At 42.1% G+C, this 27,990-nt stretch overlaps 1 protein-coding gene and 1 non-coding gene across 2 annotated transcripts; both read left to right on the top strand.

Annotated features, from left to right (window-relative positions):
- The first annotated feature begins 2 nt into the window (after positions 1-2).
- nox4 (NADPH oxidase 4) lies at positions 3-27,985 on the top strand. The gene is made up of 18 exons (XM_075473603.1): positions 3-210; positions 592-687; positions 4,855-4,965; positions 5,413-5,497; positions 8,137-8,234; positions 8,917-8,944; positions 9,213-9,285; positions 10,592-10,672; positions 11,756-11,915; positions 19,348-19,512; positions 19,737-19,799; positions 20,586-20,646; positions 21,391-21,472; positions 22,136-22,255; positions 22,345-22,453; positions 24,065-24,133; positions 26,772-26,872; positions 26,976-27,985. Exons 1-18 carry the CDS (start codon positions 154-156, stop codon positions 27,094-27,096), a joined length of 1,680 nt encoding a protein of 559 aa, XP_075329718.1. The 5' UTR covers positions 3-153; the 3' UTR covers positions 27,097-27,985.
- trnad-guc (transfer RNA aspartic acid (anticodon GUC)) lies at positions 24,825-24,896 on the top strand. Its single transcript has one exon. It is a non-coding gene; the product is annotated as a tRNA-Asp (tRNA).
- Positions 27,986-27,990: the final 5 nt, after the last annotated feature.

Below are 27,990 nucleotides of genomic sequence, written 5' to 3'. Positions count from 1 at the left end.
AGAGCTGGGAGGACGGAGCGGAGCAGACACCGGCCGGTGTGTGGGCACACAGGAGGACACAGCCGCGGGGAGGACGAGTTCTTCAACCGCTCGGCCGGACCGTGACTTCGGTGTAAAGTTTGCCAGCTGCAGCGACGGACCCCTAAAGGCACCATGGCTGTGTCGGCGCGGAGCTGGGTCGCCAACGAAGGAGGGAAGCACTTGGTCCTGGTGGGCAAAGCTTTGTCAGAAACTTTAAAACTGCTAAACTTTCTCCATGTCGTCAGCATTTGTTTTAGTTGCCAATAACGTACTTACACGCAGTTTTCAAGACAGCTAACACAAAATGTTCATGATGTGTTGCGCTAGCTTTTAGTCTATAGAAAAATCTGTTACATTGAGCAGCAGCAACTATTATCACTTTGTGCCAATTTTAAGGGCAAATGTACATTTCAGAAGCACACAATGACAGTTCACTCCTATTAACATGTCAAAATATGCTGTTTGTTGGTTGTTTTTGTTGTATTCCCTGCCTCATAGTGAACATGGGTGTGTAGTTTTGACTTCAGTGCAAACCTGTGCTATTTGAACATGATGTGACTGTGTGTGTAGATGCTGTGGCTGGGAGCCAACACCTGGCTGTTCTTGAACACCTTCCTGCTGTACTCCACTGGGCCGCAGTACCACTACCTCTACAAGATGCTTGGCGTGAGTCGCACTTGTGATTTTCCTGCTGTGACAAATCAAAATCACTGCATCTTTTAGTGTAAAGATCAAACATAACTGTTTAAAATCGCTCTCTTCATCCCATGTAGTTCATTCTCAGCCTCGAGTCACAGTACACGACACTTGTACCTCGAAGCAGTTTGCTTAAATGGAAAATACTGCTATCTGTGACAGGACAGCAAGAATATATCTGTTGTCAGATGGGATTTCATTTCTTTGGATTTTTTCCTACATGCCTGTGGTCGACGTCACACACACAGATGTTTTAGCGTGTTTCGTCTAATCAGACAGTGCAGACTTCAAGATGAATTCTTTGCATTAGTGCTTCATTTGAATTGTAACTTCTGACAAAGCCTTATAAATCCATGATGCTTACTCGGAGTACTACTTTTAAAAACTATAGATCAGATCACATCTGTCATTAGTAGTAATAACTACGTTCAGTACAGAAACTCACATTTAAAAAGAAGCAGATTTTTCCGGGATGTATGATTTATGATGTTGCATCAAAATCACTTTATAGTCATTTCATACTCTCTTTTAGAGTTCACATGTGTGCAGAGACTGAATCCGCTATTGAACGGATGTTTTTCCCCAGGCTTCTGTGTAGGACGAGGTTTTGTGGTGGATGTTGGAGCTTCATATGCAGATTAAATTAGCCTGATTTGTGACTTTAAACTTTGTGACAGCGATCGGTTAGCTATCTGTGTGTGTTTGTGTGTCTGTGCGGACTGTAGACTCAGCCCTCAGTTAGAGACACACAAAATCTGGATTCGAATCTGGTGACTCATGTGTTTTAATTTTGTCACAAGTTCATGAATATGTGTCTGTATTTGTGTCTCATACATAGTTGAGTGAGTAAAAGCCTTCATTGTCTTTGGTGAAGATCAAACAAATACCTCTGATATTACTGTTCAGAGTTTTTTCAACCACACGCTGCCAGTTGTCCCCTCCCCAGATCCACTTCACATCAGCGGTGAGTACACTCCTCTGCAAGATCCCTTAAATGTCAAACAACTCTATAAGTTTCCTCTTATGAAAAAGAAATATGGACAAAGAATATGCTGTTATCACTTTTCCCAGTTTGTACGTCCCTGCTTTCTCACTTAAGTCCTTTTACTGACCTCTTAGTCCCTCCCACCACGGAGGCAAGGAAGCATTCCAAGGACAGAGGAGTTGAGGCTACATGCATTTAACAAAATGAGACCTCTTGTTTCAACAGCCTCACAGATCCCAATGTGACTTCTACAGTTGATAAACATGTACATCATCGCTTCCATCTCCTTCTTTGTCTCTTCAACCATTAATTTGATACTAGCTTAATCCGATCTAGGGTTCCCGGGGGGGGGGGGGGGGGGGGGGGGGGGCTGGAGCCTATCCCAGCCGTCACTGGGCCAAAACAGTCAAAACAACCACGCACACTCACAGTTACAGCTTTGGGTCAATTTAGAATCACCAGTTAGCCTAACATGCATGTCTGTGGATGATGGGAAGAAGCTGGTGTATCTGGTCAGAACATACAAACTCCACACAGAAAGACCCCAGCTGGAACTGGAACCAAGAAACTTATTGCTGTGACGCAACCGTGCTGACCATCACAGCTCTGTGCAGCCCCTTATCACTCCTCAATATCACAAATTAAAACTTTGACTTCAAGGTCAAGAGTAGGAGACCTGATAAAAGCCTTATATTCACCTACCTTTACTGGACACATTACATGAGCTTGGAGTATCACAGTTAAAGGCACAGTCCCAGCAGTTAAGCACAGTGATACGGGTGCGACGATATGGGGCTGCATGAGTTAAAAAGGTGTCGGCGAGATGAATCTCTGTGGATATGCCAAAGATCTGGCTGACAAATCTATTCCCAGTTGTAAGAATAAAAGTATGCTTCCTGAGTTGAATCTAATAGAACACTTTGTTCCCAACAAGTTTCAGGGCAAATTCAATGCAAAACAACTGGGACACATGAATATTTGCAACTGCCATCAGCTGATGTTATCCCATTTGCTGATCCTGATTGCTATCAACATATCTATCAGTGCATCACTGTAGAGAAACAACATTCTCTCATTACAAATAGAGCATGATGATGTGTTTTTTGTTCTCGCTTATCAGGGAACTTGAAGGAAAGATCAATATTTATGTGTTCGTCAACATCTTTTTTTTTTTTTTTTTTTTTTTAAATGTTATTCAGCATCTAATTACAGTAACTCGGCAGCCACCTTTTGGGAGCATTTTCTGATTTTCTGAAAGTTGTTTCAGCTGTTAAGTCAAACAGTAATGTGCAAATATGTGGTAAAAGTTTATCTTAATGACCGCTTTAACAGCTTTACACATTGAGGCAATGCCCCGTTTATAAAAAAAAAAAAAAAAAAAAAGAATGTTACATGAGAATATCAGCAGTGGCAGTGAGCAGCATGTGTGAACTGTTGCCCTCCCTGCACGGTGGGAGGAAAAGGGCAAGTGTGGGCACGCTGCTGGTTTGACTGAATGCCTCGCCAGAGGGCTTAAGTTTATGTGAGGGTATCTGCACATGCTGACACGCAGTAGTGCAAGATGCATTTCAAAGCGCTAATACTTCAAAATAACCTCAAATTGCACCTTATCTCATTCACCTGTATGCCTCAGTGTGCATGGCTTTGTGTGTGTGTGTGTGTGTGTGTTAAGATTGTTTGGGGTGTTGGGGGTTTACAGCCAGATATCAGATCTTCTGCTCGTGGCTTTGCTATCACAGCTTTCCTTTGGATTCCGTGTCCGAATGTGTGCTGTCTAGGAGAAGTTTTTGAAGGGCAAAGGCATCAGTGTTAACCTTGACTTACTATATTTCGATTCAAGCTTTGGCCTGCTCCCTGCTGCATTCTTATATTTCAACTCTTCAGTCAGTTTGACAACATATTGTGAGCGCTTACGTCTATGTAGACTGTCGCGGCACCAGCTGTGTGAGGACGGCGTTGTTGGTCAGAGTGACATGTTTCGCGATGCTGGACTGTTGCGTCTCTGTACTTTCTTGCTGTATCAAAGGTACATCAGTGGAAGAATCAACCTGTTGCCTCCGTACTATCACTCAGCCAGTTGAGAGCCTCACTCAGTCCCACTTCTACTGTCTTCTCCAGTTTGCTTTTGCTAATTTCTTCTTAAAGCTTGCTATCTACTTGTTTCATTGGTTCCTCACGATGCATACAGATGAACTGTATCTCCCCATCCTTTCGGGGGTCAGGATTGGTTCCTGAAAAGAATCTGCGTAAAACATACGGTTTGTGTGACTTCAGCCTTCAGGGGAAGGAGTTCAAAGCAGAAATCCTCAACCACAACATTGATGGATAGTTTTATTCCTGATATGCTGTGTAAAACATCAAATACACCTTAGAGACATGTTAAATCTTGATTTTTCAGCTGACGGGAGCTTTAGATCTTGTATTTTATCATAGTATGGATTGAAGTTGAGCATCTTACTGTCATCTCTCACTTAAACCCACTCTTCAGTTTGTCGGAGACAATCGGAAGAGGCGGCACCTGCAGCGCAATAAACTCCCAAATAAGTGTTCATATGTACTCAGTTTAAAAGATGCCAAAGTGAATTCACTATTTTTGCATGACCTCAGTTTTGATTACTGAGCTGTAGATTGAGATTTATAAACCCGGATTACACAGCTGACGACCCCTAACATGTCACTGCAGCAGAAAGGCCCCTTTTTCATCCGGGTATCAAAGCTTGTCTCAACATGTTATTTTGAGATGTAGTGCTAGAACCTGAGCTAACATGTAACAAATAGATGACTCATTGTAAAGTCAAACATTTTTTTCTACATAGAGTATCCAAGTTTGGGCCTTTTATCTGAAATGACGTGCAATTTTTTTCTTTTTTCTAAACATGCTTTGAATTTTTATGTGCCATTGTCCTAACAAAACCAAAGCAAGCTACTCTATTTAATGGGATAGTCAAAGCTGAGTAACACCCTAAGGATGAATGGTCCACAGCCCTCCAGACAGAGGTTTGTGTGGAAGTCAAGCCTTAAACTTTTAGCTGGCCTTGAGTTGATAAATCCAAAACAGCTAAGAAGTTTGTTTCTTAATCAGTTTACCTCCACTGAATCAGCCCTAATTTTGTCAGCCAATGTGTGTGTGTTTGTGTATGTGTCTTTCCCAGCTTGGGCTGTGCATCAGCAGGGCGTCTGCATCTGTGCTGAACCTGAACTGCAGCCTGGTGCTGTTGCCTATGTGCCGTTCCCTGCTCACCTTCATACGAGGAGCACACACGGTAAGTCAGACACAGTAGGGCGAATGTAGAACGGGACGGTTGTGTGTGTGTGTGTGGGGGGTGTCATGATAATCAGCCTCCGAGGAATGTAATGAAACAGACGTGGATGAACTGGAACTTTATGAGCCTCAAGATTAATTAACTCCAGTCACAAGGTTGCTTTAGATGAAAGAGAGAAGGTTTTTTTTTTTTTTTTTTTTTCTTAATTGATTTGAACCAGGTTTTCTCTCTGTCAAATCTGTAAAGTTGCAGGTTACTTCAAAGGAGACAAACAGCTCTGCGGCTTGCCCAAAAAATACGTAAAGCCTATTCTTATATTAAAAAAGAACAACTGAAACACTAGGAAAATCAGTGACAGTATGGACGGTTTGAAAAACAGTGTATGTTTCCCCCTGATTCACAGCCACGACAGTAATTCTCTTGTATGTGTTACGCGCACTAATTCAGGTGTCAACCAGAAAGACGCGCAGATTGCTGGACAAGAGCAAGACCTTTCACGTTGCTTGTGGCGTCGCTATCTGCATCTTCTCCGGTAAAAAAAACGTCTCTTATTACCCCAGTACATGTTCTTTTATTCACTTATCATTATGTGTGTCAGTTCCGTGTGTGAAGTGAAGATGAATGGATCCAGGCTGGCTCAGCATTCCTGGTGCAGCAGATGGGATATCCTTTTTGCTGGTTGCGTGTGTGCATGTGTTTTTGTCCAGGTTTGTGAGTGTGTGTTGTTATTTTTGTGAGTCTGCTCTCATGACATGACGGGTGCCTCAGGCAGCTGCATGGCCTCTCGGTCCCTGGTTTACAGACCTTTTACTTATCCATGTAGGGAGTATTTTTGTATCTACAGTAACATGCTAGTATGATTTTAATTTTATTTTTTTAAAGTACCAACTGCAAGTAAAGTAAACTCATCACTTTAAACTTCATGCTGTGAGTTTCTCCTCTGCTGTCCTGCTCTGCGTCACCTCTCAGTAGCTGCATTATATCTAAGGCAAACACCAGGGTATTGGCATTTGTGTAACATTAAAAACAAACAGTTCTTTTTACTAAATGGAAAATACAGACCCAGCAACTGGAACACAAGTAAGCATGTGTTTGATTACGTGTGACCAAATGTTATTTTTTTCAGTGCTTCATTGTCGATTAGGGTATATGGACAGGTTATGCTTTTCACTTGTTTATGTTTATCTTCACTGTTAGGACTGTGCATTCAGTCGACCCGGGCAGGTGCCCAAACATGCAGAACACTGTCTGAGCTCACAGTTTTATCTTGGTGTGTTCGACCAAGCAAGAGGCTTTGAATAGCCTTTGTATGTTCTCTGGCAAAGTTCAGGCTTGCCAAGTTTTATGCCAAAGAGCTAGAAAGACTTTCCTTGGACATTGTCCATCGTGAATGATGTTATGGAGTCTCCTTCGGACTGTCTCAGCTCTCATAGAAATTCAAATTTCGTACTCTTTTCAGTTAGTCTCTACAAGTAGTGCACAAGCTTTGTTGTCATTTTAGGATGGTGTCTGTGGTCCTGAGTAATGGAGAAAACTCAAACTGAATAGTCTTGTTGCCTTGCCTCAGTTAGCTGTCTTAGTCTAGTTTCAGGTAATACTTCAGGAAGTGAGTTATTCTGTTGTAAAAATGTTCGGTCACTTTGTTTCAAATCATATGTATAGCTGTGGATGTGCAGGACTCTGAGACAGAGATTTGCTTTTATGGCATTGGTGTTACAACCCAAAACCATAGAGGGAGCCAATGAACACAAGAATTGCCACATTCTTTAGTGTGACTTTAAAAACCAAGGTCTTTTAAACTAAATCTGCCCAATTTGTAGGCCTTAAGCTAGATATAAGGAGTCAAAAAGACACTTTGACAGGCTGCATGCTACTTGATCCGTTAAGCATGAAGTAATGTGTCTTCTTCGATAAAGAAGACATAAACACAATGAGCTGGATAGTTGGACAAGCTACTCTGCTATGCAGTGCCCAGCTGTGATCTAACTCCTAACGTCAACATCCTAAAAGACTGGCATGCAAATGGGCATGTTTAACATTATCACTTAGGCTGCGGCTACACGAAAACGTTTTTCACTGTAAACGATACTTTTTCTTATCGTTTCGCTGTCGCGGCCACACGGAGCCGGCGTTCCCACTACCCCAAAACGATAGTTTTTGAGAACGGGTTCCAGAGTGGGAAAGTTTGAAAACGGCCTCGTTTCGTTTCCATTGTTACAGCTAAAACGTTTTTGCGTCAGTCAAACGTTGACGCTGTGAGCCAATTTTAACACTTCTCTATTGTCTCACAGCGTGGCGTGACACAGTGGCGTGTGTACTGCATCGTTTCATCGTTTTCATCCGTTTTCGTCTGGACCTGAGTCTTTACAGCAGCGCGTTGCCGTGTGGTCGCAAGAATTTTCGTACCCGTTTTCAAAAAAACCTCGTTTCGTTTTCGTGTAGCCGTAGCCTTACTGGGTGCACCCAAGTGTTGTTTTTCCTCTGGCAACGATTGAAGCTGAAGTCAATGAATACCTGCAACCTGCAGCCATTTGATGCAGGACTGAATGTTGATTAACACCTTCATAATACACTCAAAGGGCAGATGATAAGGGGTCAAAGGGGCTATAACACTTGCAAGTTAGCAAGCTATCATTCACAAAGTACTGCTGAGGCTGAGGGGAATGGCCTGGGCTTTTTAAAAAAACTTTTTTCTTTTTTTTTCTTTTTTTTTACCGTGCTGATAGCCAGTTAAGTGATAGAAGTCAGAATAGAAGTTTTCTTGTTCAGAGGAAGTTCTGAGACAACACATGAGAACAGAGAGGCAGCAGGATGGAAAAGAGACTGAGAGAAAGAAGAGGCAGAGAGAAACAGTGGGAGTGGGAAAGGATATGGGACCCTTGCGTCTCATGATTACGTCCCCTTAACTCCATCAGCTGTTGAACGGCTGCGTGGTTAGCCTGTGATGTCAGAGGGAAGTTTTAGAGTATGTATGTGTGTGTCAGTAAGTTCTGGTGTTTTTCACTGAATGGACAAAGAGATTTTTGTACGACTAGCAACCAGCACTTCATTAACAGTCTCTGTTTAAGGAAGAGAAGTGCTCTTTGTGTGCTGCTGTCTGTGCACAAAAGTGTGTGTTTTGAATCAGTTTTATGTAATACTCTTTTTTTTTTTTTTTTTTTAATCTTCCAGTTGTGCACGTTTCAGCCCACCTGGTGAATGTTGTTAACTTCAGCGGAAGCTACTCAGATGAATTTCCCGCTCTCAATTTGGCTCGCTATAGAGGAGAGGTGAGACTCGAATACGAACACATTTGTGCTTAATTGACCTTCCCCTGGCCTTTTACTTCAACCATCACAATAACACATCTTCAATGGTGAGACTGTGATATTTTATTTTTAAACTAACGTGTGCCTTAAACATGTTGTCTGACCACATCTGAGAGCAGTAGTATTCGAGTATGACAAGGACTGAGGTCCTGATGCTGTCAGAAAGGGGTAAAAATTAGCCATAAGTCTTGTACCATATCTCCTTGCATCTGGCGATTTGCTGCATAAAGATGTATTAAAGCGCATACTCAAACTGTCTTCTATGTTTTAGGTTGTAAAGGTACATTGGAGGAAGCATAGCTGCTGTTAAATTGTCTTAAATGCACTTACCAACTCAAACATAAAAGCAATAACTCGTGTGGTGTGGACAAATGTCCACGCCTCTCAGGTGGTCAGGTGTAGCCAACCATGTGACTCTTAAAACGAGTAGAAAGCAGGTTTTTATCGCAACTCCAAACGCTGGTTAGGTTACCTTCAAGAAGAATGCAGAAACTTGGTGTTGAAGTCATGTGATACAAGACTGTTGCAGACTGCAAAATTTTTGTTTGCTCTCCCTGTGTGGTCTAAAAGTCTATTGTTGTTTTTTTTACAACAATTAGTGCTGAAATTTTGAGTTGTGTTTTTTTCTGTTTTTCCTTCCCAGGACCCCAAGGTGATTATTTTGACCACAAGTAAGAATGTTTTCTTAGAAAGTGTAGTGCTCAAAGGAGATCCTACATTTTCCAACTTCTGATTCTCATATCTGTATTTCACTGTATCGTTGTTTTTTTCACCCCTTTAGAAAATATCTATTGAAATTTGTGCCATTTTTGTTGGTAGAATCACTTAAGATCATCGCTGTGAGCCGACATATCTCCTAGTATGGGACTTGTAGCGGCCTTGACTGTTAATGTTCTTATTTGGTTCGTCTCTGCTCTGTAACTGGATGATTCTCATCAGTCCCAGGAGTCACTGGTGTTGTGTTGGTTCTCATCCTCCTCCTGATGTTCATGTCCTCCTCCTACTGCGTACGGTAAGTTAAACCAACTCCCCCTCCCCCGATCCCCGAAGTCTTTGTGTGAGTTGAAAAAAGAGAAAAGAAAAGAGGATCCAGTTTGGCCTTGTGTACCCAGTGATTAGTCATTGCCAGAGTGGCAGGACACGACAGATTAGTTGATCACATTTTGTGTCCATAAGCCTACCAAGTCGTTTTACAGCATGTGTGAGAGAAAATCAGTTTGACGTTTACACTTGGTGAGCAACTTTAACTGCAAAGAATAAGAAGCACATTCGAGCCTGACGTACGGCTCTGTTAATGCAAAAAGGATTTTGTTTCCCTTTCCATTTATGCGTCCCTTCCTCTGTGTCTGATTCTTCATGTTATGTCTGGTCACTGTTGTCTTTCTGTCTGAGTTGATGTCTCATCTTGTGTAATGCATGATGGGGATGATAAGCAGACATGCTCAGCAGGCACTTAGCACATCACAGCTCTGTCATTACTCAGGTCACAATGGGTCACCCACAAAGCAGGTTTGTGAATCTATGTGTGTGTGTTCGCTCTCCTGGCTTCCTTCAGTAAATGAACAGAGGATAAGAGGCTTTTCCAGACCATTAGGGGCATTAGATAAGTGGTTGGAGTCTTGGGATGATGGCTACTGCACATCAGAGGAATACTAACCTAAAATATCACAGTGATCCAAATTATGTTCGCATAAGGTTAATAATGTTCTATGAATTATAATACTTTGTGTGTCTACATTAGCAGTTTCCTTATGAAACTGCTAGTGTAGCACTATTTCCTGCTACAAGTTTCCAAGCTTCATTGGCTGCCCACTTTCTAAAAAAATGGTCAGATTCAAAGCCTTGAGCAGGCACCACCTCCCATTCTACCTCATCGAATGCAAAGTAGGGCATGCCTCAGAGTTCGAGATGAGTCACACAAATTTATTTGGATGTTTTTCCTCCGAAATGTCTTTTCTACCTTTTAAAAAGACTAAACAAAAACATCATGTTTTGAAAGCAACGTGTCTTAGTTGATCTAAGATTGATCATCTTCCTCAATTTACACTTGACCAAAACGGCCATTAAAGAAGCTACATTTGAAGGGGAAGAAAACGGGGTTTTTATAATGCTAATTACTGTGTTTATGGTACGTTGTTGTGTGTAATGACTCCTTTAATACTGACCTCTGACAACCTGCTTTGAACTAAGTCTTGTCCAGTGCTGAATGTGAACAAACTGCAAGCTGGCTCTCTTTTTGCTGTTATATGTCCTTTAAAACATAGAAAACAAACAAAAAAAACAACTAATCATGTTCGTTGTCCTTGTGCATTTTCTAGGATGTTCAACTATGAGATCTTCTGGTACACACACAACCTTTTCATTGTCTTCTACATCATCCTGATGGTGCACATGGTCGGGTAGGCAGCGTTAAAAGACTCTGTGTGTTTGTGTGCGTGCATGTGTTTGCTTCATTCTCCTCCAGAAGATGGATAATCATTTACCTCACTAAAAGTGTCAGCAAATATTGAAGATGGTTTCTAAGATCCGCCAGCAGCCTAAACCTCACCCCCACAAACCGTAATGTTTTTTTTTGTGAGTGCAATATATTCACTCTTGCTCTAATTATATGTATAGCACAATGCTATCATTAGCACTTTGAGATTTTATTGTAAATGTAAAGTGCGTTATAAATAAAAATTATATTATTGTTATTATTATTTCTTGTTCCCACAGTGAATTTTACCTGTGAAAACGGGGTGGAGGAAAGCTTTTCACTTCCCTTCAGTCAAAATTAGTACGATTTGTTCTTATCAAATCAAATCAAATCAAATTTATTAGTATAGCACATTTCATATACAAAGCAATTCAAAGTGCTTTACATAAAATAAAAGCATTGCAACAGGGAGTGGAAGAACCATTAAAAATACATAAAAGAATATAAAGAGAAACAAATAAAATAATTCAAATTAATTTAAAAACAAGCAACAGTCTAGATAGATTAAAAGATATCGAGCAGATATTATGCATAGACACATGAGAAAAGAAATGTTTTTAAACCTGGATTTAAAAATGTCTACATTTGGTGAAAGTTTAATCTCCACTAGCAGTTTGTTCCACTTGTTTGCAGCACTTGTTCTTACTTGTCTTCTCCATCCATCCATTTTCTATACCGCTGAATCCGTCGGTCAGGTCACGGGGGGGCTGGAGCCTATCCCAGCAGTCAATGGGCGAAAGGCAGGGTACACCCTGGACAGGCCGCCAGTTACTTGTCTTGTTTCTGATGTTATTTTGTTTTTTGGACCTGTTTCAAATTAAAGTATTTGTTGTAGATATCTCATTCATCTCAGTCTTATTATGAGCTCGCATAAGTCTGAGTGTTGAAGTGAAAATGGGATGAATGATTTCCTGAATTTGTCTTTCCTGTCTTTTTCTGTCTCCATGACTATGAAACACTATAAAATAGTCTAAGATGAGGTTGATTTATTCTCTTTTATCACCAGTGGAGCTCTGAAGTATCAGACCAACATAGAGGCCCATCCACCCGGCTGCCTCGGAGCCAATCAGAGCAGCACGGAAAAGCAAAGCGAGGCTCTGGACCAGGCTGAAGATGAGGAGAGCAGATGCAGAGAGGATGCTCACTTCCAGCCACATGACCCTCAGGTCTTTCTGCGTTTCTTTGTGTATATGTCTGTGTCCGAGCTTGTATTTAATGGTGTGTGTGTGTGTGTGTTTGATCTTAAGCCAATGTTTGTGTGACTTTAGGGTGAGTGCCCTCCATGTGTGCTGAGTATTTGGGAAGTACCAGGGGGAGTTGGTCCCTTTTATTAGCGGTGTGGAGCTGTAAAGGAGGGGCTTTCTACATCAAGGCCTGTGTTTGTGTGCATGAGAGAGATTATGTGTTTGCACATAGTCGTTAAGCAAGGTGCTGGTTTCATAAAATCCCCCTTTAAACCTGAATGTGTTCTTCGGGCTTTACTGGAGCTGTTAGCAATTAGTCCGTTTACGGGTAACTGCCAGCAGAACAAAACTCTCTATGATGAGATGTAGTAGTTAAAGTCACGAACATACTCTTTTAGACCAGTTTTGGTTAAGATCCCTGTTGTGTTATAGCAATGGGAAACAGGAAGTAGAACAAAAAAGTCTCTATAGAAAATAACTGACTATGTTAAGGTAAAAATATGATGAAAATGATCCAGTAAGACAGCAAAACTGCAGTTTCCTGTGTTTTTCACTCTATAATGTCAAAAACACATTGAATCGTTATATCCTACTGGTTTCCCTGTAAGAGTACATGAAACCCAGTAACCCAGGTTAAAAATCTGTATTAAAAATAGTTAATTGTAAATTAAAAACCAAGATGTTGAATTAAAAACAGTGAAATTCATAGTGGAAAAATCCATAAATTAAACATGTTTTGTTAATGATTTAAAAACAGATGTTCACTTAAAAAGATAAATATAACTTTAATAAAATAAGATATATAGAGTTTAATCTGAAAGAGCTGGGTTGGAGACAATCTTTCATCCAATCGGAGAGAAGCTCCCCCTCATTGACCTGATCGGAGCAGGTTCACTTCCTCTGAAGCTGCTAGGAGACAGAGAGCATGCCGCATTGAATACGAGTCGAGTCAACAAACTTTTGGACGGTGACATAATAAAAAACGTGGATAAAAGTCCGAGAAAACTGTTGGAGAAATCCCCCGGCCCACCTGGACCTGTGTGAGCGCTGTTTTAGGAGCCGCTCGGGAAGAGAAAAGAATCGGTGAGCAACTGGTTTGAAATGCTAAGTCGCTTATGCTGATGGCGATGCGAGCTAACCATTAGCATACGAGCTAATGTTGTGGTGCTAGCTTCCTAGTTACATTAATGCTGAAGCATTAATCCAACCTTTGACCAACCATCACCATTTGGTGATGGGACTGCATAGTGTAGTGGTAAGATTGCCACCTTTCATTTGGGTGACCTGGGTTCAAATCCCCTGCATGAAAGGTACTACCTCCAGTACGGGTCCTTAGGCAAGACCCTCGTTACCCTACCTGCCTGTAAGTCGCTTTGGATAAAAGCGTCTGCCAAATGCATAAACATAAACATGATCGCTGTGAGCTAGAGTTCAACACCATCATTGAGAAGCTTACTACAGCTCCTGTTCTCCTCCTGTGCTGATCCCAAGGTGCCGTACGTCTTCCACACCGACGCCAGTACCACGGGCCTTGGGGCAGCTTTGTACCAAGACCAAGATGGTCTCATGCGAGTGATCACATACGCTAGCAGGGGCTTGTCGCACAGCGAGTCAAGGTACCCAGCATACAAGCTAGAATTCCTAGCTTTAAAGTGGGCTGTTGTGGAAAAATTTTGTGATTACCTGTACAGTAACCAATTCACTGTCGTAGCTAGTTAGCTGCCACCAGTTACAGAAAGACGTTCACCTCAACGTTCACCTTCACGCTCCAATACAGGCCAAGTAAACTGAACTGTGACTCAGACGGTCTTTCTAGAAGGCCACATGGAGAGCTCCAAAATGACCTGAAGTCCCAGAAAGAACAGGAGCGCATCAGTCATTTCACATGAACACATTTGGCTGACCTTGAGGGTGGTGTGACCCAAGACATTGTACACGCCATCTGAGAGAGGCATCTTGTTTGTGGCATATCAGATGATTGTGGAGACAGTGATGGAAGCAGGGCGCTGGTGCAGTCCCTAGCAACCTCTCCTGAGGCCCTGCCAGACAGTTTTGTGGACGAGCATGGTGGCTTAGCTGGTCTTCCTCATCTGTCCGAGGTTGAAATCAGAGATGTGCAGCGAGCCCACCCCTGTCTCCGGGAGGTAATAGCTCAAATCGAAAGTGCAGAAAAGCTGCCTCCAACAGTCAGAAAAGAACTTCCTGACATTCCCTTCCTTCTAAAGGCTGATTCATACTCGGCGCAAACGCGCAACTGTTCTGGCTCGAGAACCATTAATGACGTCATCGAAAGCGCCAGCCCCTTCACAGTTCCTTCAGCTCATAAGCGCAGTTTGCGCCGAGAATGCGTCACATTTGCAGTTCTCTCCAGACAGGCGAGCGTCACTGTTGAGGAAACAAGCTGAAAAGCATACGAAGAAAGCATACACAATGCCACCTGTGGTGTCACGTCAGCAGAGGCTGGCACATCTGATGCGGAATGAATTTACTCTGGGTGTAGAACTGTATATGTATCTCAGAGCTAAGCGGCTGCGGCAAAAACAGAAGAGATGGTGGATTGTTCGTCCTTTGCAACAAGACGAACTTTGTCAAACGTTGTCCCAGTGTAACTTCATAGACGTGTCGTACAGATGTTTGTAGAGGCGCATCCTCTTGGTCACCGCGGTCTCTGCAGTGTTCATTTTTTCTTTTTCTTGGTCAGCTGTTTCCGGTGGAGCGCGCGCGAAGTCAGAAAAAAAGTTGTGTGCGCGACCTTGCGAAGGGGGGCGTGGCGGAATTTTGGGACACGTGACCGTTTGTGCCATTTGCGACCAGCTAGTATGAGCGAGGTTGCGCCGAGTATGAATCAGCCTTAAGGGAGTGGAATCGTCTCACAATGCAAAATGAAGTACTGTACAGAAGACGTCAAGACAATGGTAGAGTCACATATCAACTTGTCTTACCTGAGGAGCACGACGGTTGTCTTTCAGAGCTTTCACAATGATATGGGCCACCTAGGTACCGAACGTACCTTGGATTTGGTGCGGACCAGATTTTTCTGGCCAAAGATGGCAGCTGATGTGGAAAGAAAGATTAAAACCTGCGAACGGTGCAGCCGCAGAAAAGCACAGCCAGAAAAGGCGGCACCGTTGGTGAACATAAAAGCCACCAGGCCCTTAGAGCTTGTTTGTATGGATTTCTTGTCTGTAGAGCCTGACAGAAGCAATACGAAGGATATTTTGGTGATCACAGATAATTTTACAAAGTATGCAGTTGCCATCCCAACGCCAAATCAGAAAGCTCAGACCGTGGCCAGGTGCCTTTGGGACAACTTCATGGTCCATTATGGAATCCCAGAGCGATTGCATAGCGACCAAGGTCCTGACTTCAAGTCACGGACAATTAAAGAGCTCTGCAAAATCGCTGGAATCCATACGACACCCTATCATCGCAGAGGGAATCCAGTCGAACGTTTCAATAGAACATTGCTGAGCAATCTGGGAACACTTGACAACAAAAACATCACAGTGGCGGAACTTTGTGAAACCCTTAGTACACGCGTACAACTGTACGAAGAATCATGTAACAGTGTTCACACCCAATGAACTCATGTTGGGTTGTCAACCGAGGTTACCTATCGATTTAGCTTTCAGGTTACCCTTGAAGGATGGTGAGTGCAAGTCTCACTCACAGTACGTTTAAAGACTCAAGTCTCATTTGGAAGAGTTACAAGATAGCAACCCAAAACGCCGCTAAGACAGCAGCGAGAAACAAGGCAAGATTCGACAGCCGAGTCGCTGCCTCTAGATTGGAGGCTGGCGACAGGGTGTTGGTGAGAGCTGTCCTCCTGCGCGGCAAACACAAGCTTGCTGATAAGTGGGAGACTGATGGCTATGTGGTGGTAAAGCAAGCTGGAGATCTCCCAGTCTACACCCTCAGACCAGAGAAAAAGGAAGGCCCCTTGCGAAGCCTTCACAGAGGCCTCCTACTTCCCTGTGGTTCTCTTCCACTGAGTGTTGAAAAGCCAGATATGCCAACGCCGCAAACACGAAAGTCTGTTTAACAGTCTGAAGATGTACATGATCAGTGCAACTCTGAGGATGACATTTCATACGAGTGGTTCAGAGAGCAGCCTGACAAAGAAATTACGAGATTTACAACTGTCTATGAAGTTCCTAGATCAAACATTCATCTTGAGACCCCTTCCCCAAAGAACGAGGGGAGGAACCTATCCGAACAACACCTACCTGTTGATGATCCAGTTGGTGAAGAACACTTGTTGATGCTCCAAGCAGTGCTGCTTCGTCTTGCAAAGAACCTGAAAAAGAAGTCTTTACTTCTTTTTCAGGTTCTTTGCAAGACTAAAGAACCATCGAGTGAATGAAAGAGAAAAGCATCGGTGAGCAACTGGCTTGAAATGCTAAATGCTAAATTGCTTACGCTGATGGCGACGCGAGTTAACCGTTAGCATACGAGCTAATGTTGTGGTGCTAGCTTCCTAGTTACATTAATGCTGAAGCATTGATCCAACCTTTTGAAGGTGCATATGAGACATTGTTGTCTCTTTTCTTTGCTTTTCTTTTGTGTGCACACTGAGCTGTATTGAGTGTGTTAAGCACTTTACCTGTGAACTTTAAGCACAGAATATTTTGATACTGTTGATTTTGAGAAGTTATTTCAATAACATAATGATTATTGTGTTGATTTTATTACTAAGAATTGTGAGGTTATATTACAACAGTTATTCAGTAAAAATAGTTATCCTCTATTGAAGTAGAGTTAACATTTATGTTCTATAATTCATTGAGAATTGAGAAAATTAAAATGAATACTCTGATCCTACTTATAGTAGGTCAGGTTTTTTTTTCCGATGGAACCATTGAAATTTGGACCTACCTGGATAGTGGAGCCAGTCGGAATTTTATGGCGAGCCAGACCCCGGAGGATACTTAGAGATACGACGCTGCGGAATCTGAATCCTTTTACACCGTTACACCAGTGGCGGTTCCTTCATAGGGGCGATTTGTGCGACGCACTACCAAACACGGAGGTTTTTTTTTTTTTTTTTTTTTTTTTTTTTCCATCTAGTTGCTAAGGCGGGACTGATCTACTGTAGGCAAACTGGTTGTATATGTCATTGTCCAATCAGATTAAGGTCGCGCCTGGTGTTGCCACGGCAATTTGGGGTGATTTCTGTCAGGGTCAAATTTGCACCAGAAATCTCCCATTGGCATTAATGGTACGTCAGTTTTTTTCAAAAATCATGCTCCCAATACATTTTCTATTAGGGTTTATGTGCTCGCACAAACGACGTGCTTTCGTCATATGTCTGTTGCGCGGGACCATGAACATTCTACGAAGAAGATGGCGAGTGTCGAGTGCAACAATACGGTAGTATTTCTGAAAGAAGTACCCTTTAGTCGTCGTACTAATGTGAAGAAGGAAGTTTGGAAGAATTTTGCGGGATTTTCGAGCTAGCCTTGCGAGGCAAAGATGAAACCCAGGGCTCCACCAACCCTGTTTTTTTTCGAGGTAGTATTTGATGTAGCTAAATAACTTAACCTTTTGTGCTCAGTCATTGACTTGTAATGATTTAAATCTTTTATATAATGTTGACAATAATAGCAGAATGTATAATGACACATTCATTGTTGATGGTGCAGTATTATATTTAAAAAAGAGAGAAATCTCACATAAGTAAGCTGCACTTAACCATGTTTGACAATTGGTTATGCTTTTCTAAGTCATATTTTCCAAAACTTCAATAAACACTTGACTTGGATTTATATGCTGTCATTTTAATTACATTCTTTAGAATGAAAATTGAATGAATCTTATCATTAAGAGCTTATGTGTTTTCTTATTTCATAGAATCCTGGAACAATATGAGGAAAATAAATAAATAATGGTTAAGGTGTAATATTAACTGCAAAAAATAACTAAAAATTATTACAATAAATTTTGCTACCTAGACAAATATGCCTCAGTCCTATGGACTTTTATGGTACTTATGGACATAACGGGGGAAAATTGCAGAGTCACTTTGGTTATTGGGCAGACCAAATAACCCCTCGACTCTGTGTTGTGTTTATTTAAGGAAGACAAGGAGTTTCTGGACGATTGGACATTTTATTTCCTGCGTGGGAACATAACAGGTTTGCATCAGTGCAATCGGTTTAGCTTCGCACAGCACACTCTGATGCACTTTCACAGACTGGAAATTGCACTACCTAAAAAAAATGTCAGGAGCTGCCACTGCGTTACACATACACACACCACCTGCACACAAGTGAGGTGGGACTGATTTTCCATCTATACGGTGTTGACTGAACTGAACTTTAGAAAAAAAGTTTCTATACTTGCAGAGTTACCGGGTTAGAGTTGTGATAAACCGTTTTATTAATGTGATCTTCCCATCCTGTAATAAAAAGGGAAGCATTGTTGTTTCTTAAAGAGCACACTGAGTTTGTGTCGTTCCTGTGCATCGGATGGTCAATCCTGGGCTCCGTAGTCATTCTTAGAGCTTCTGATATCTCTGGCCATTGAACCTAGATATTATTCTTTCCTTCTTTAAAGGGATATGTGTTTCACATTGGTCTTTTTTTTTTTTACAATTTAATTTGTACTTGTCGAAAAGTAATAAGAAAAGAAATAAGCTCTCAGTAAAATGGTTACAGTGCTGCTATTTTAGATCTTATGAAACTACAGTTTGAGATAATGGGAAACGGTCCATCGGCATAAGTAATGATGTTATAGCAAGGATTCATTTCCTCAGATTTTGTTTTTAGGGAGTGCGATCCATGTCGGAGTTCATGTGACTTTGACCAATTCTAAGGCCATTTGGTGAAGTAGTGTTGATCCCACCACTCCTCACACCCTGTGTTGCCCAATAGGGAGCACTCCTCTCTACTGTTGGCAACACCCACCGTATATCACAAAAAGTCATGACTTGTTCTTGTTTTGCTCGGCCTCATCATCTCCTCCCAAATTCAACAAAATTGGCCAAAAATTAAAACTCTGACGTAAGTGGCCTTTGTGTTGATTTTGTGACAAAACAAAACTATAAATGATCTGAACAATAAATCCAAACTGAGCACTAACAATTGGAGTGTGATTGTAGATAAGATTAATGGTAGCTATGCTCAGATATGTGCTCAGATTAATGCAAACTTTGACCAAATTTTCAAAAGGTTGTGAGGAAGTACTGCATATCAAACAAGCTGCTTTGTACAACTTTGTGTGAGACCTATAAGAAAGTCTGGTTTCGTGTGTTTGAATGAGACTCATTCATATTAAAGTTACTGCTGACCGAGAGAAAAGCTACATTTTTTTATTTTATTTTTTACAACTTCTGTTGTCCTGACCATGAGCTTTGTTGTAAAACTGCCTCCATTACCTGCGCTGTAATGTAGTGTCTGTGTGTGTTTGTGCATAGACTTGGCTTTGGGTGTCTGGTCCTCTCTGTCTCTACTGCGTGGAGCGGGTATACCGCTACATCCGGAGCAGTGACCCCGTTACCATAGTGACAGTCATCAGGCATCCTTGTGAAGTGATTGAGTTGCGCATGCTGAAGAAGAACTTCATTGCTCGACCAGGACAGGTTAGAGGTCATGTCATCATCGCCCAATTTTTTGCTTTTATCTCAGTTGTTCCATTTTGTTTTTTTTTTGTTTATAATGTCCACTGCTGTATTAAGGGCTTTATTCCTCTTTCTTTCTCTCAACATGCCTCCTCTTTAATCCTAACTTTGTTTCCTCCTCTCTGCCATCCTGCTGCCTCTCCTTCACTTTCTTCCCTTCTCTCTCCCCCCCCCCCCCCCCCCAGTATATTGTTCTTAACTGCCCAGGTGTGTCGTCGTTTGAGAACCATCCCTTCACGCTGACAACGGTAAGTCTTATTCCCTCTTCCCTCTAACGCATTCCTCATTCGTGACACAATGCAAGCCCACTGACATATCCATGTAGACACACAAACACACTTGTTCTCACACGTACTTTTCTCTCTTTTTGCTTACAAGGAACATGCAGTTCTGTGTCACTTAATGTTCCGCCCCCTTGGTTGCCGGCTGGCTTTTCATTGACAGCCCGGCTGTGCGGTGATATTAAGTTTCACATCGTTTATTGATGTTTCAGATTTACTTCAGATTGCACCAGACAAAAGCAAAGAATAAGTGAATAACTTTCATCTTACCAAGCATACAGGGATGGACCTTTACTCATGTGCACACACACACACAGACTCACGCAGAACCACAATTACTGTGCGCATGCCTGTGCCTGGCGTGCTGTGGAGCTTTGAGGAGGAGGGCAGAGAATCACACTGACAGAGAGCAGACAGACCCCTGAGGCCAGCAATGCTGTCTGCCAACAGGAAGGCTGTGTGTGTGTCCACCTATGTGTGAATGTGTGTGTTCATTGTTCAATTCAAAGAAAAGAGCTGGAGCTATATGCTCTGTGTGGGCTCTGGGTTGTGTGTTTGTGTGCACACTAGATTATCTTGGGTTTGCTGCACATTCATCTGTGTGCGTGTGTTCTCTCATATTTTCCAACAGCTGTTTGTGTGTGTGTATTTATATAATATGATGGGAATGGGTGGGTGTGTGTGTGTGTGTGTGTGTGTGTTTGTGTGTGTTTGTGTGTGTTTCATTTTGACTAACTCTTTAACTCTTTATAGTGTCCCACAGCAAACAAGGAAACTTTTGGCATCCATTTGCGAGTCGTGGGAGACTGGACTGGTGGGTTCACACAGACATGGAGCACACACACACACACACACACACACACACACACACACACACACACACGCATATGCAGAGACCTGCAGATAAACACACACACTATCAGAGTCAACAGGATGGAACTTCTCTCCTCTCGCTGGGGAGGATGCATTTCTGAAGTACTGCATTTATTTGTGTGAGTGTTGATCTTTGTTCCTCTGTTAGTATGTGCTTCTCTTGTGTGTGTGTGTGTGTGTGTGTGTGTGTGTGTGTGTGTGTGAGAGAGTGAGAACTCCATATACCTTCTAGGCCAGCATTGTTCCCACAGTTTACACACACTCACAAACACACACACAAAGACAATCGATTCACATTTGCATCTTGGCTTCTTTTTAAACATAAAAGCTGGAAAACTGGACTCAAAATAATTAGAATGTTCCGTTTTTCACATTTAAAACATGGTATTTTAACCGGGAAAAACCCTTGTATGTGTCAGAGAAAAGGATTGTTGTGGTCAACTCAAAAGCGACTCCTATTTAGAGGAAGCTGCTGCCTTTGGGAGCCTGCACATTTGTCTGCACATTTGTCTGCACTTGCTACTGTACGTATCCATGCTCACATCCTTTTAGAACACAGGAAGGGAAGTTGGCTTGTTTATGTTGGCCTCCAATTCTACCATGACTACATTTTGTGAGGAAATTGAGTGAACGGAACTGGGATGCATAGAGAACTGTGTAATCATAAAACCTCTCCTGTCTTCAGAGCGGCTCGCGCAGCTGTTACTCCCTCCGCCAAGGATCGACTTGGAGATCCTTCCCATTATGCAGCCGAGGAGATACCCCAAGTAGGTCTCTGCGTGTGTCTATTAATGTGTTCATGGCGGAGCTGGCTTCTGATTTCTTCCAAAGGCTTTGGATTGCAGAGAGGTTTTTTTTGACCTGCTGAACTCTAACTCTGTCCTCTTCCTGTCACAGTCAAGCGGGATGAGTTAGATGTGGCTCTGAGGGAGGGAAAGTTTGTTTTGTGACAGTAAACTGGACAAACCTTCAAACTCTGTCCCACTGTTTGTGCGCCACAGCGCCCACCTGTGGCCATAAGGGTTAATAATGTTGGAACAAAGCAGTGTAACTTAATGTGGACTGATGTTTGGTGTGACCGTTCTCTGTCTGATTTTTGCATTAGTCTACTTCTCTGTGTGGGTGTGGTGGTGACGGCGGCGGGGGGTCTGCGTGTGTATGAGAAAAGTGCATTTCTTTTGTGTGTTTTGACGACACAAATGTTTGAGCAGCTGTTGTGAGGATGGTGTGTGAGTGTTTGGGGGATTGCTGTCCAACGGCTGACATACATACACACACACACACACACACACACACATACTCACAGGCTGTGCAAGCTTCACTGTTTGTTCGATTTCAAATGTAGGATTTTCATCCACGTTCTGATCTATATATTTCTATATTTTCTCAGCCAACTGTCTGTTGTGTATTTGTCCACATTTTATCCCTAGGCTTTATGTTGATGGTCCATTTGGAAGTCCCTCCGAGGAAGTATTCAACTACGACGTCAGTCTTTGCGTCGCTGGTGGAATAGGAGTCACACCGTTTGCCTGCGTGCTGCATGCTCTGCTGTGAGTTGTGTAGAAACTATCCCAAACTGACAAACGATGAGCTATTTCAGCAAGTATTTCTGTGTTTCTTCTTTCTCTCGCCCAACCAGTGACGGTCAGAGGGGTTTCAGGTTGCAGAGGTTGTACTTTGTATGGGTTTGCAGGGAGCTCCAGTCTTTCTACTGGTTTGCGGAGCTGCTGTGTAACCTGTATGAAAAGGTGGGGATCAAGTATGGATGTTGCTGCAGTTTTGTGATTCTGGCAACATTATCGTCTTTGATCACTTCATTGCCAGCAGTATGTTCTAAAAATTTACTTCAAAATGCCTAATTTACTTAGCCTGGGAATTCCCATGCTGCTTTGCGCTCGATTTCATTCTCACTGCAAAGTCAGCCTGGAAACCACCGCCCTTATTTTTGCCAGAGTTTGGGAACCAATCACAGAACGGGGGGGGGCGGCAGCAAGACGATGACGACGTCTATGCGCTACACCGAAGCTTGTAGAGTGTTAATTCAACATGACAGCGGACACAACGTTACCGTTCAATGCAGCCTTAGAAAGTGATAGTTCGGAGTAGATTCACCCTAGGGTCATTTGAACCGTGACATCCAGCCAAGTAGCCCACCCGAAGTTTTTCCGATATTGGCTGAACATCAGCTGAGTTACTGAGTTATCCCGAATAGCTTAGCACAAGCGCTAACGGACCCTGGCAGTATCTCCAAAATTACCACACTAAAATCACATGTCATGAAACCAAACTTCTACAGTAGTACAAATATGGTCTGTACTCAAAAAACGATGCATTTGGAAGTTTGTACATAGTCCAGGAGTTTATTATTATCATCAACACAAGCCTGATAGCTTTTCTGCTGCTAAAGCTACGTCGATGTCACTTCTGGGAGCTGGGAGCTTCAAAGTAAGATGAGGGTTGAGCTACTACTGTAGACAACAAAGCAAGGCTGCTCAATTTCTCCATTATTAAAATAAATTCACAACTCTACAACATAAAAATTCATGTAGAATATAGCATATAGGCCTACTTTGTTGTCAATTTAAGTAGCTTAGAGCGCAAGTTTACTTTTATTTTCCATTTTTTTCTTCTTCCTCGTCGAATTTCTGTCGTCATCTGGTATAAGTGATACAATTGGCTATGAATCGCGCGCAAAGCAGCATGGGAAATACCTGACGTCATTTGATAGACATTCGTAGCGCCCAATAAACGGCTCTAGGCATTCGTAAACCACGCCTCAAATACGAGAAAATGCACACCTAGTTCCCAGACCACCATCTCATCGAGATTGTGGACGCGTCAGCCAGGCTATAATTTACTCGTTCTTTGTTGATAATGCATTCACAAAATTTAACTCAGATTTTTTTGTATGGTGTGTATACACTAAAGTATTCAGGATATATATGATTAAACAGCTGCAGGGTGGACAGTGGTGCAGTTAAGATTAATTACATTTAAAGTGGGATGTAGCAACATCTAGTGAAAATGCTTATTGCAACCAACTATACTGCAATCACCTCAACCTCCATCTGAAAAACATTGAGGAGAAACAACAGTGACTATGAAAAATGCTAAATATCCTCTTTAGAGCTGTGTGGTTTGTCCTTTCTGAGCTACTAGCACAACATTACAGTGGGAGAGGAGATGTAATTGTAGCTAAAGAGCTTCTTCTGAGGGGAAGAAGACACAGAAGCTGTTCTATTCAGTCCATTCTACAGTAATGAAAGTAAACCATATTGCAAATCTGTATTTTTTGTTAAGTATTTGGTTTCGGCACCACTAAACACTGAACTCTACATGTTTGTGTTTTTTGCGTTTAGCTTTGGCGGGAGAACAGACCAGACTACTTTAATCTGAAACTGTATGTCAGTCAGGCAGACAGTCTGCAGGTATGTTTGGCACACACACACACACACACACACACACACACACACACACACAAAAAAACACATATTTTTTTTATCCATACTTTCATTAAACTGTATTTTGTCAGTCATACATTTCTTTATCGTTCCATGTTTTTTAAATGTCTGCCACTAGAGGGCGGTGCATTACAGAGAAACAGAAGCTACAGCACAAAGCTACAGCACAAAGACTAAAGTCTTCCACTTATAACTGTCCATTTAAGTCTGTTCTTATCCTTATTATATGAAAAAAATAAATCTTATGTCACATTATTTCACATTGTTCTCCGTTGTCACACAGTATGAGCATCTCACTCATAATCCACTGTAATCCATGTAATCCTCATAATCCATCTGTTGTTGTGTCAAGTAACTCAGAAGAAAACGTTTTGTTATTGTTTATATTTCTTCTGTCATACATATGGTTGTCAGCAGTGTAGAAATTCAGAATGAAACCATTTACATGCTTTTGGAAATGGTTACTTTCTGGTTGTGTTTCAACTTTGAGCCCCTCAGAGTTATAATACAATACTAATATAACTGGAAATAGCTATATATAGATAGATAGATAGATAGATAGATAGATAGATACATACATACATACATAGAATAACATGTGTATAGTTCACAACTGGTCATAGGTATTTATAGTGTGGCGTGGGCTCAGCCTCTCAACTCCTCGTTAGTATAGTGGTGAGTATCCCCGCCTGTCACGCGGGAGACCGGGGTTCGATTCCCCGACGGGGAGAGGAAGTCTTTTTTTTTTTTTTTCTCTTCCTTATCATTTTACTGGTTGAGTGAGTTTGCACTAGGTCATAAAAACACATTCCTATGATAAGTCAGCCTTTGAAAGGCATACTATTGAAATACCACCAAACTCCTTTCAATAGCGTGTTTTAACATAGTGATTTTTTATTTTTATTTGGGAGAGTTCCAGCTTTTGCACTGCCCAGACGAGCAGCTTTATTGATTTTTCTTTTGAAGACAAGCTCAAATAAAGGGAGGAAATCAGATAACACCGTTGTATGTTACCTTACACCCTGTTGACAGAAAGCTCTTGACCCGTAACAAACCGTGTACATGACCCCTTTTAAGGTCAGAGTTGCTGAAGAAAAAAACAACAACCATTGAACTAGTGACCACAAAAAAAAAACAAGAGACTTCAAGCTTTGTCTTGTGTAAATGTTAGTGGGTTAGTGGGTAAAAAATGTTTGTTATAAGCTTTTTTAAGCTTGAGTTTGTCTCCTGGAATAGTTGGAAGAAACATAATATTCTTTCCTTTTTTTTTTATGTTGAAAACTAAGTTGGACCCTAACCCTCCTAAAGGTTAGTGGGGGGTGGGGTTGACCTGATTTATGATGGGAATGGGTTGTACTCTAAATCTTCAGATCTAAAAAATCAAACAACCCATGCGGCTCATGTTTATTTACTTCGCCTCACTTTGTCTGTCGTGTAGTTTGCTTTGTCTAGTGACCAGTAAACTTAATGGCCCTGTCACACTGTTGCGTATGGCACTAGCGTATGCCAGCGTATGAAAATTATCACTCATACGCTGGTATACGCTGACATACGCTAGGGGAACGTTAGGCATAGGTTGTATACATTTCAAGCACGCTGGCATACGTTGGCATACGCTGAGGCAGAAATAAATTTTTGAACATGCTCAAAACTTTTGTGCGTATGGTTGCGCTTGGCATACGCTGAATACGCTAGAGGTACGATATAGGTACGTTACTGATAGGTCGAGAACGCTGGACATAAGTTGCCATACATTGGCATGAAGGTGTACCGTACAGCTAGCGTATTTATAGCCTCTGCCCGTCTGCCGCCTCCATCTCCGCCCGTCACTGACATATCTGAGGCAACCGACGATTCACGTGAGCGCTCAGGAGGAGGAGTTGGGGATCTTGATCGCTCAGAAGCATGTAACTCATCAGCCGCAGATGCATCAGGCATTTCAGCAGGTTTGGGTGAGAATGATTCTTGTGTTTTTTTGCCTTTTCCTCGACCCAGGGCCCGGGCAAACGACGATTGCTTCTTGGGAGGCATGATCGAGATGAATGTCTCGAGAGATGTTGATAGCGCGTCGTCTACTGAAATAATGGAGCAATGTGGAAAGGCTGCTGATATAGGCGCGTTGAAACGTACGCTGGGCATGCGCAGTTCATATGCTACTCATACGCTAGTCATACGCAGAGTTCGCTGGTTATACGTTGTTCATACGCTGACATACGCTGGCCATACGCTGTCAATACGCTGACCATAAGCTACTCATACGCTACTCATAGGTTCAATACGGTAAGTATACGCAGAATTCTTTATTTTCAAGGACTTTTCGCGCGTATGAAAATTATATTATTAATTTTCATACGCAACTCATACGCTTCTCTCATACGCAACAGTGTGACAGGGCCAATAGATGACATGTGGAGGCGAATATAGCAAACATTTAATTTAATACTTCCTCCTCAGATCGCTGCTGGCTTCCACATATCTCAACCAAAATGTATCAAACTTTTCCTGCAAGAGTTTTAATGTGAATTATTATTTTTTTAACAACACTGATGAAAATGAGGATTTAAACCTGCTCTTCATTCTTGTCATTTACTGTTTTTATTTTTAGGGCATGGCTGAGGAGCGATACCGGCCACTCACATCGAGGCTGCAGGTTGGTCGACCCAAGTGGAATTTGCTTCTTGATGAGATCGAAAAGAGCAATAACCAGTGAGTGGAAGAGGAACATCCAGGGGACTGTTAATTCATTGCTGTGAAATGAACATCCTACAGTCTTAATCTCTTCTTTTTTTTTTTTTCTTTGTGGTTTCAGTAAGCGGGTCGGGGTTTTCTGTTGTGGCCCAAAGGGCATCTCCAGGACTCTGCACAGACTGTGTAACTCAGCCCGATCCCGTGGCACGACCTTTGAATTCAACAAAGAGTCGTTCAGCTGATTTTAACATCAGAGCTTGGATGGATGGGTTTTCATTCATCTTGGGACAACAGTTCTTGAGCTGAAGTACGCTTCTGAAAATCTGGACATTAGACTTTTTGTACATGCCTGTGAATCTGCAGGCTGTCAGGTGACACTTATGAAACTGTCCCAAAAAAAAAAAGAAAAAAAACCCTCAAACTCAAGACAAAGCTTAACTCACTCCATGAGGCCAGTTCCCCTCCACAGCTCAGCTCTGCCTCAGCTTCAGCATGTGATTGAGTCATCATTTGGGGAAAACTGAGGAAACTAGCACCCTGTTCAGAGTCTACGCTCATAACCTTCTGTTTTTCTCAAGATGTTGCTTTTCCCTGAGCGGCCCTCTGTGGGGGACATTTGCTTCCTCATACTGGAGTCTAACGTGAGAAAAACATCTGACTCAACTTGCAATTCCCCGACCACAAATGCAGCAAGATTAGATATAACACCAGAGGGAATCCATCTTTCCAGGGCAGAAACACCACTCAGGAATGATACAAGCTGGTTTCATTCAAATGTTCGACATGCAGTGGACGGTGCACGCAGAGCAGAGAGGTGGAGCCATATGAACAGGTCAGCTGTATTAACCAAATGTGAGGTCAGTGACCACCAAAGACAGTTGGACTTCTTTTATTCTTTACTTGACACCTAGTTAGCATTTAATATGTTATCATATTAGCTTATAAAGTCAAGCCTTTGCTCAGTGCCACTTCAGGATTGACTTTTGTTGCACATTCCCAAAATAAATGGGTATTTTCCACTGTAAAGGGCATTAAGAATCACATTTTTTAAAAAGCAGTCCCAACCCCAGTGCAGCCACTGAGATTTATATATATATATATATATATATATATATATATATATATATATTTTCATT

This window comes from Odontesthes bonariensis, chromosome 9, assembly GCF_027942865.1.
Source record: "Odontesthes bonariensis isolate fOdoBon6 chromosome 9, fOdoBon6.hap1, whole genome shotgun sequence".
NCBI classification, from domain to species: domain Eukaryota; kingdom Metazoa; phylum Chordata; class Actinopteri; order Atheriniformes; family Atherinopsidae; genus Odontesthes; species Odontesthes bonariensis.
This window is presented reverse-complemented; position numbering and strand designations above follow the sequence as displayed.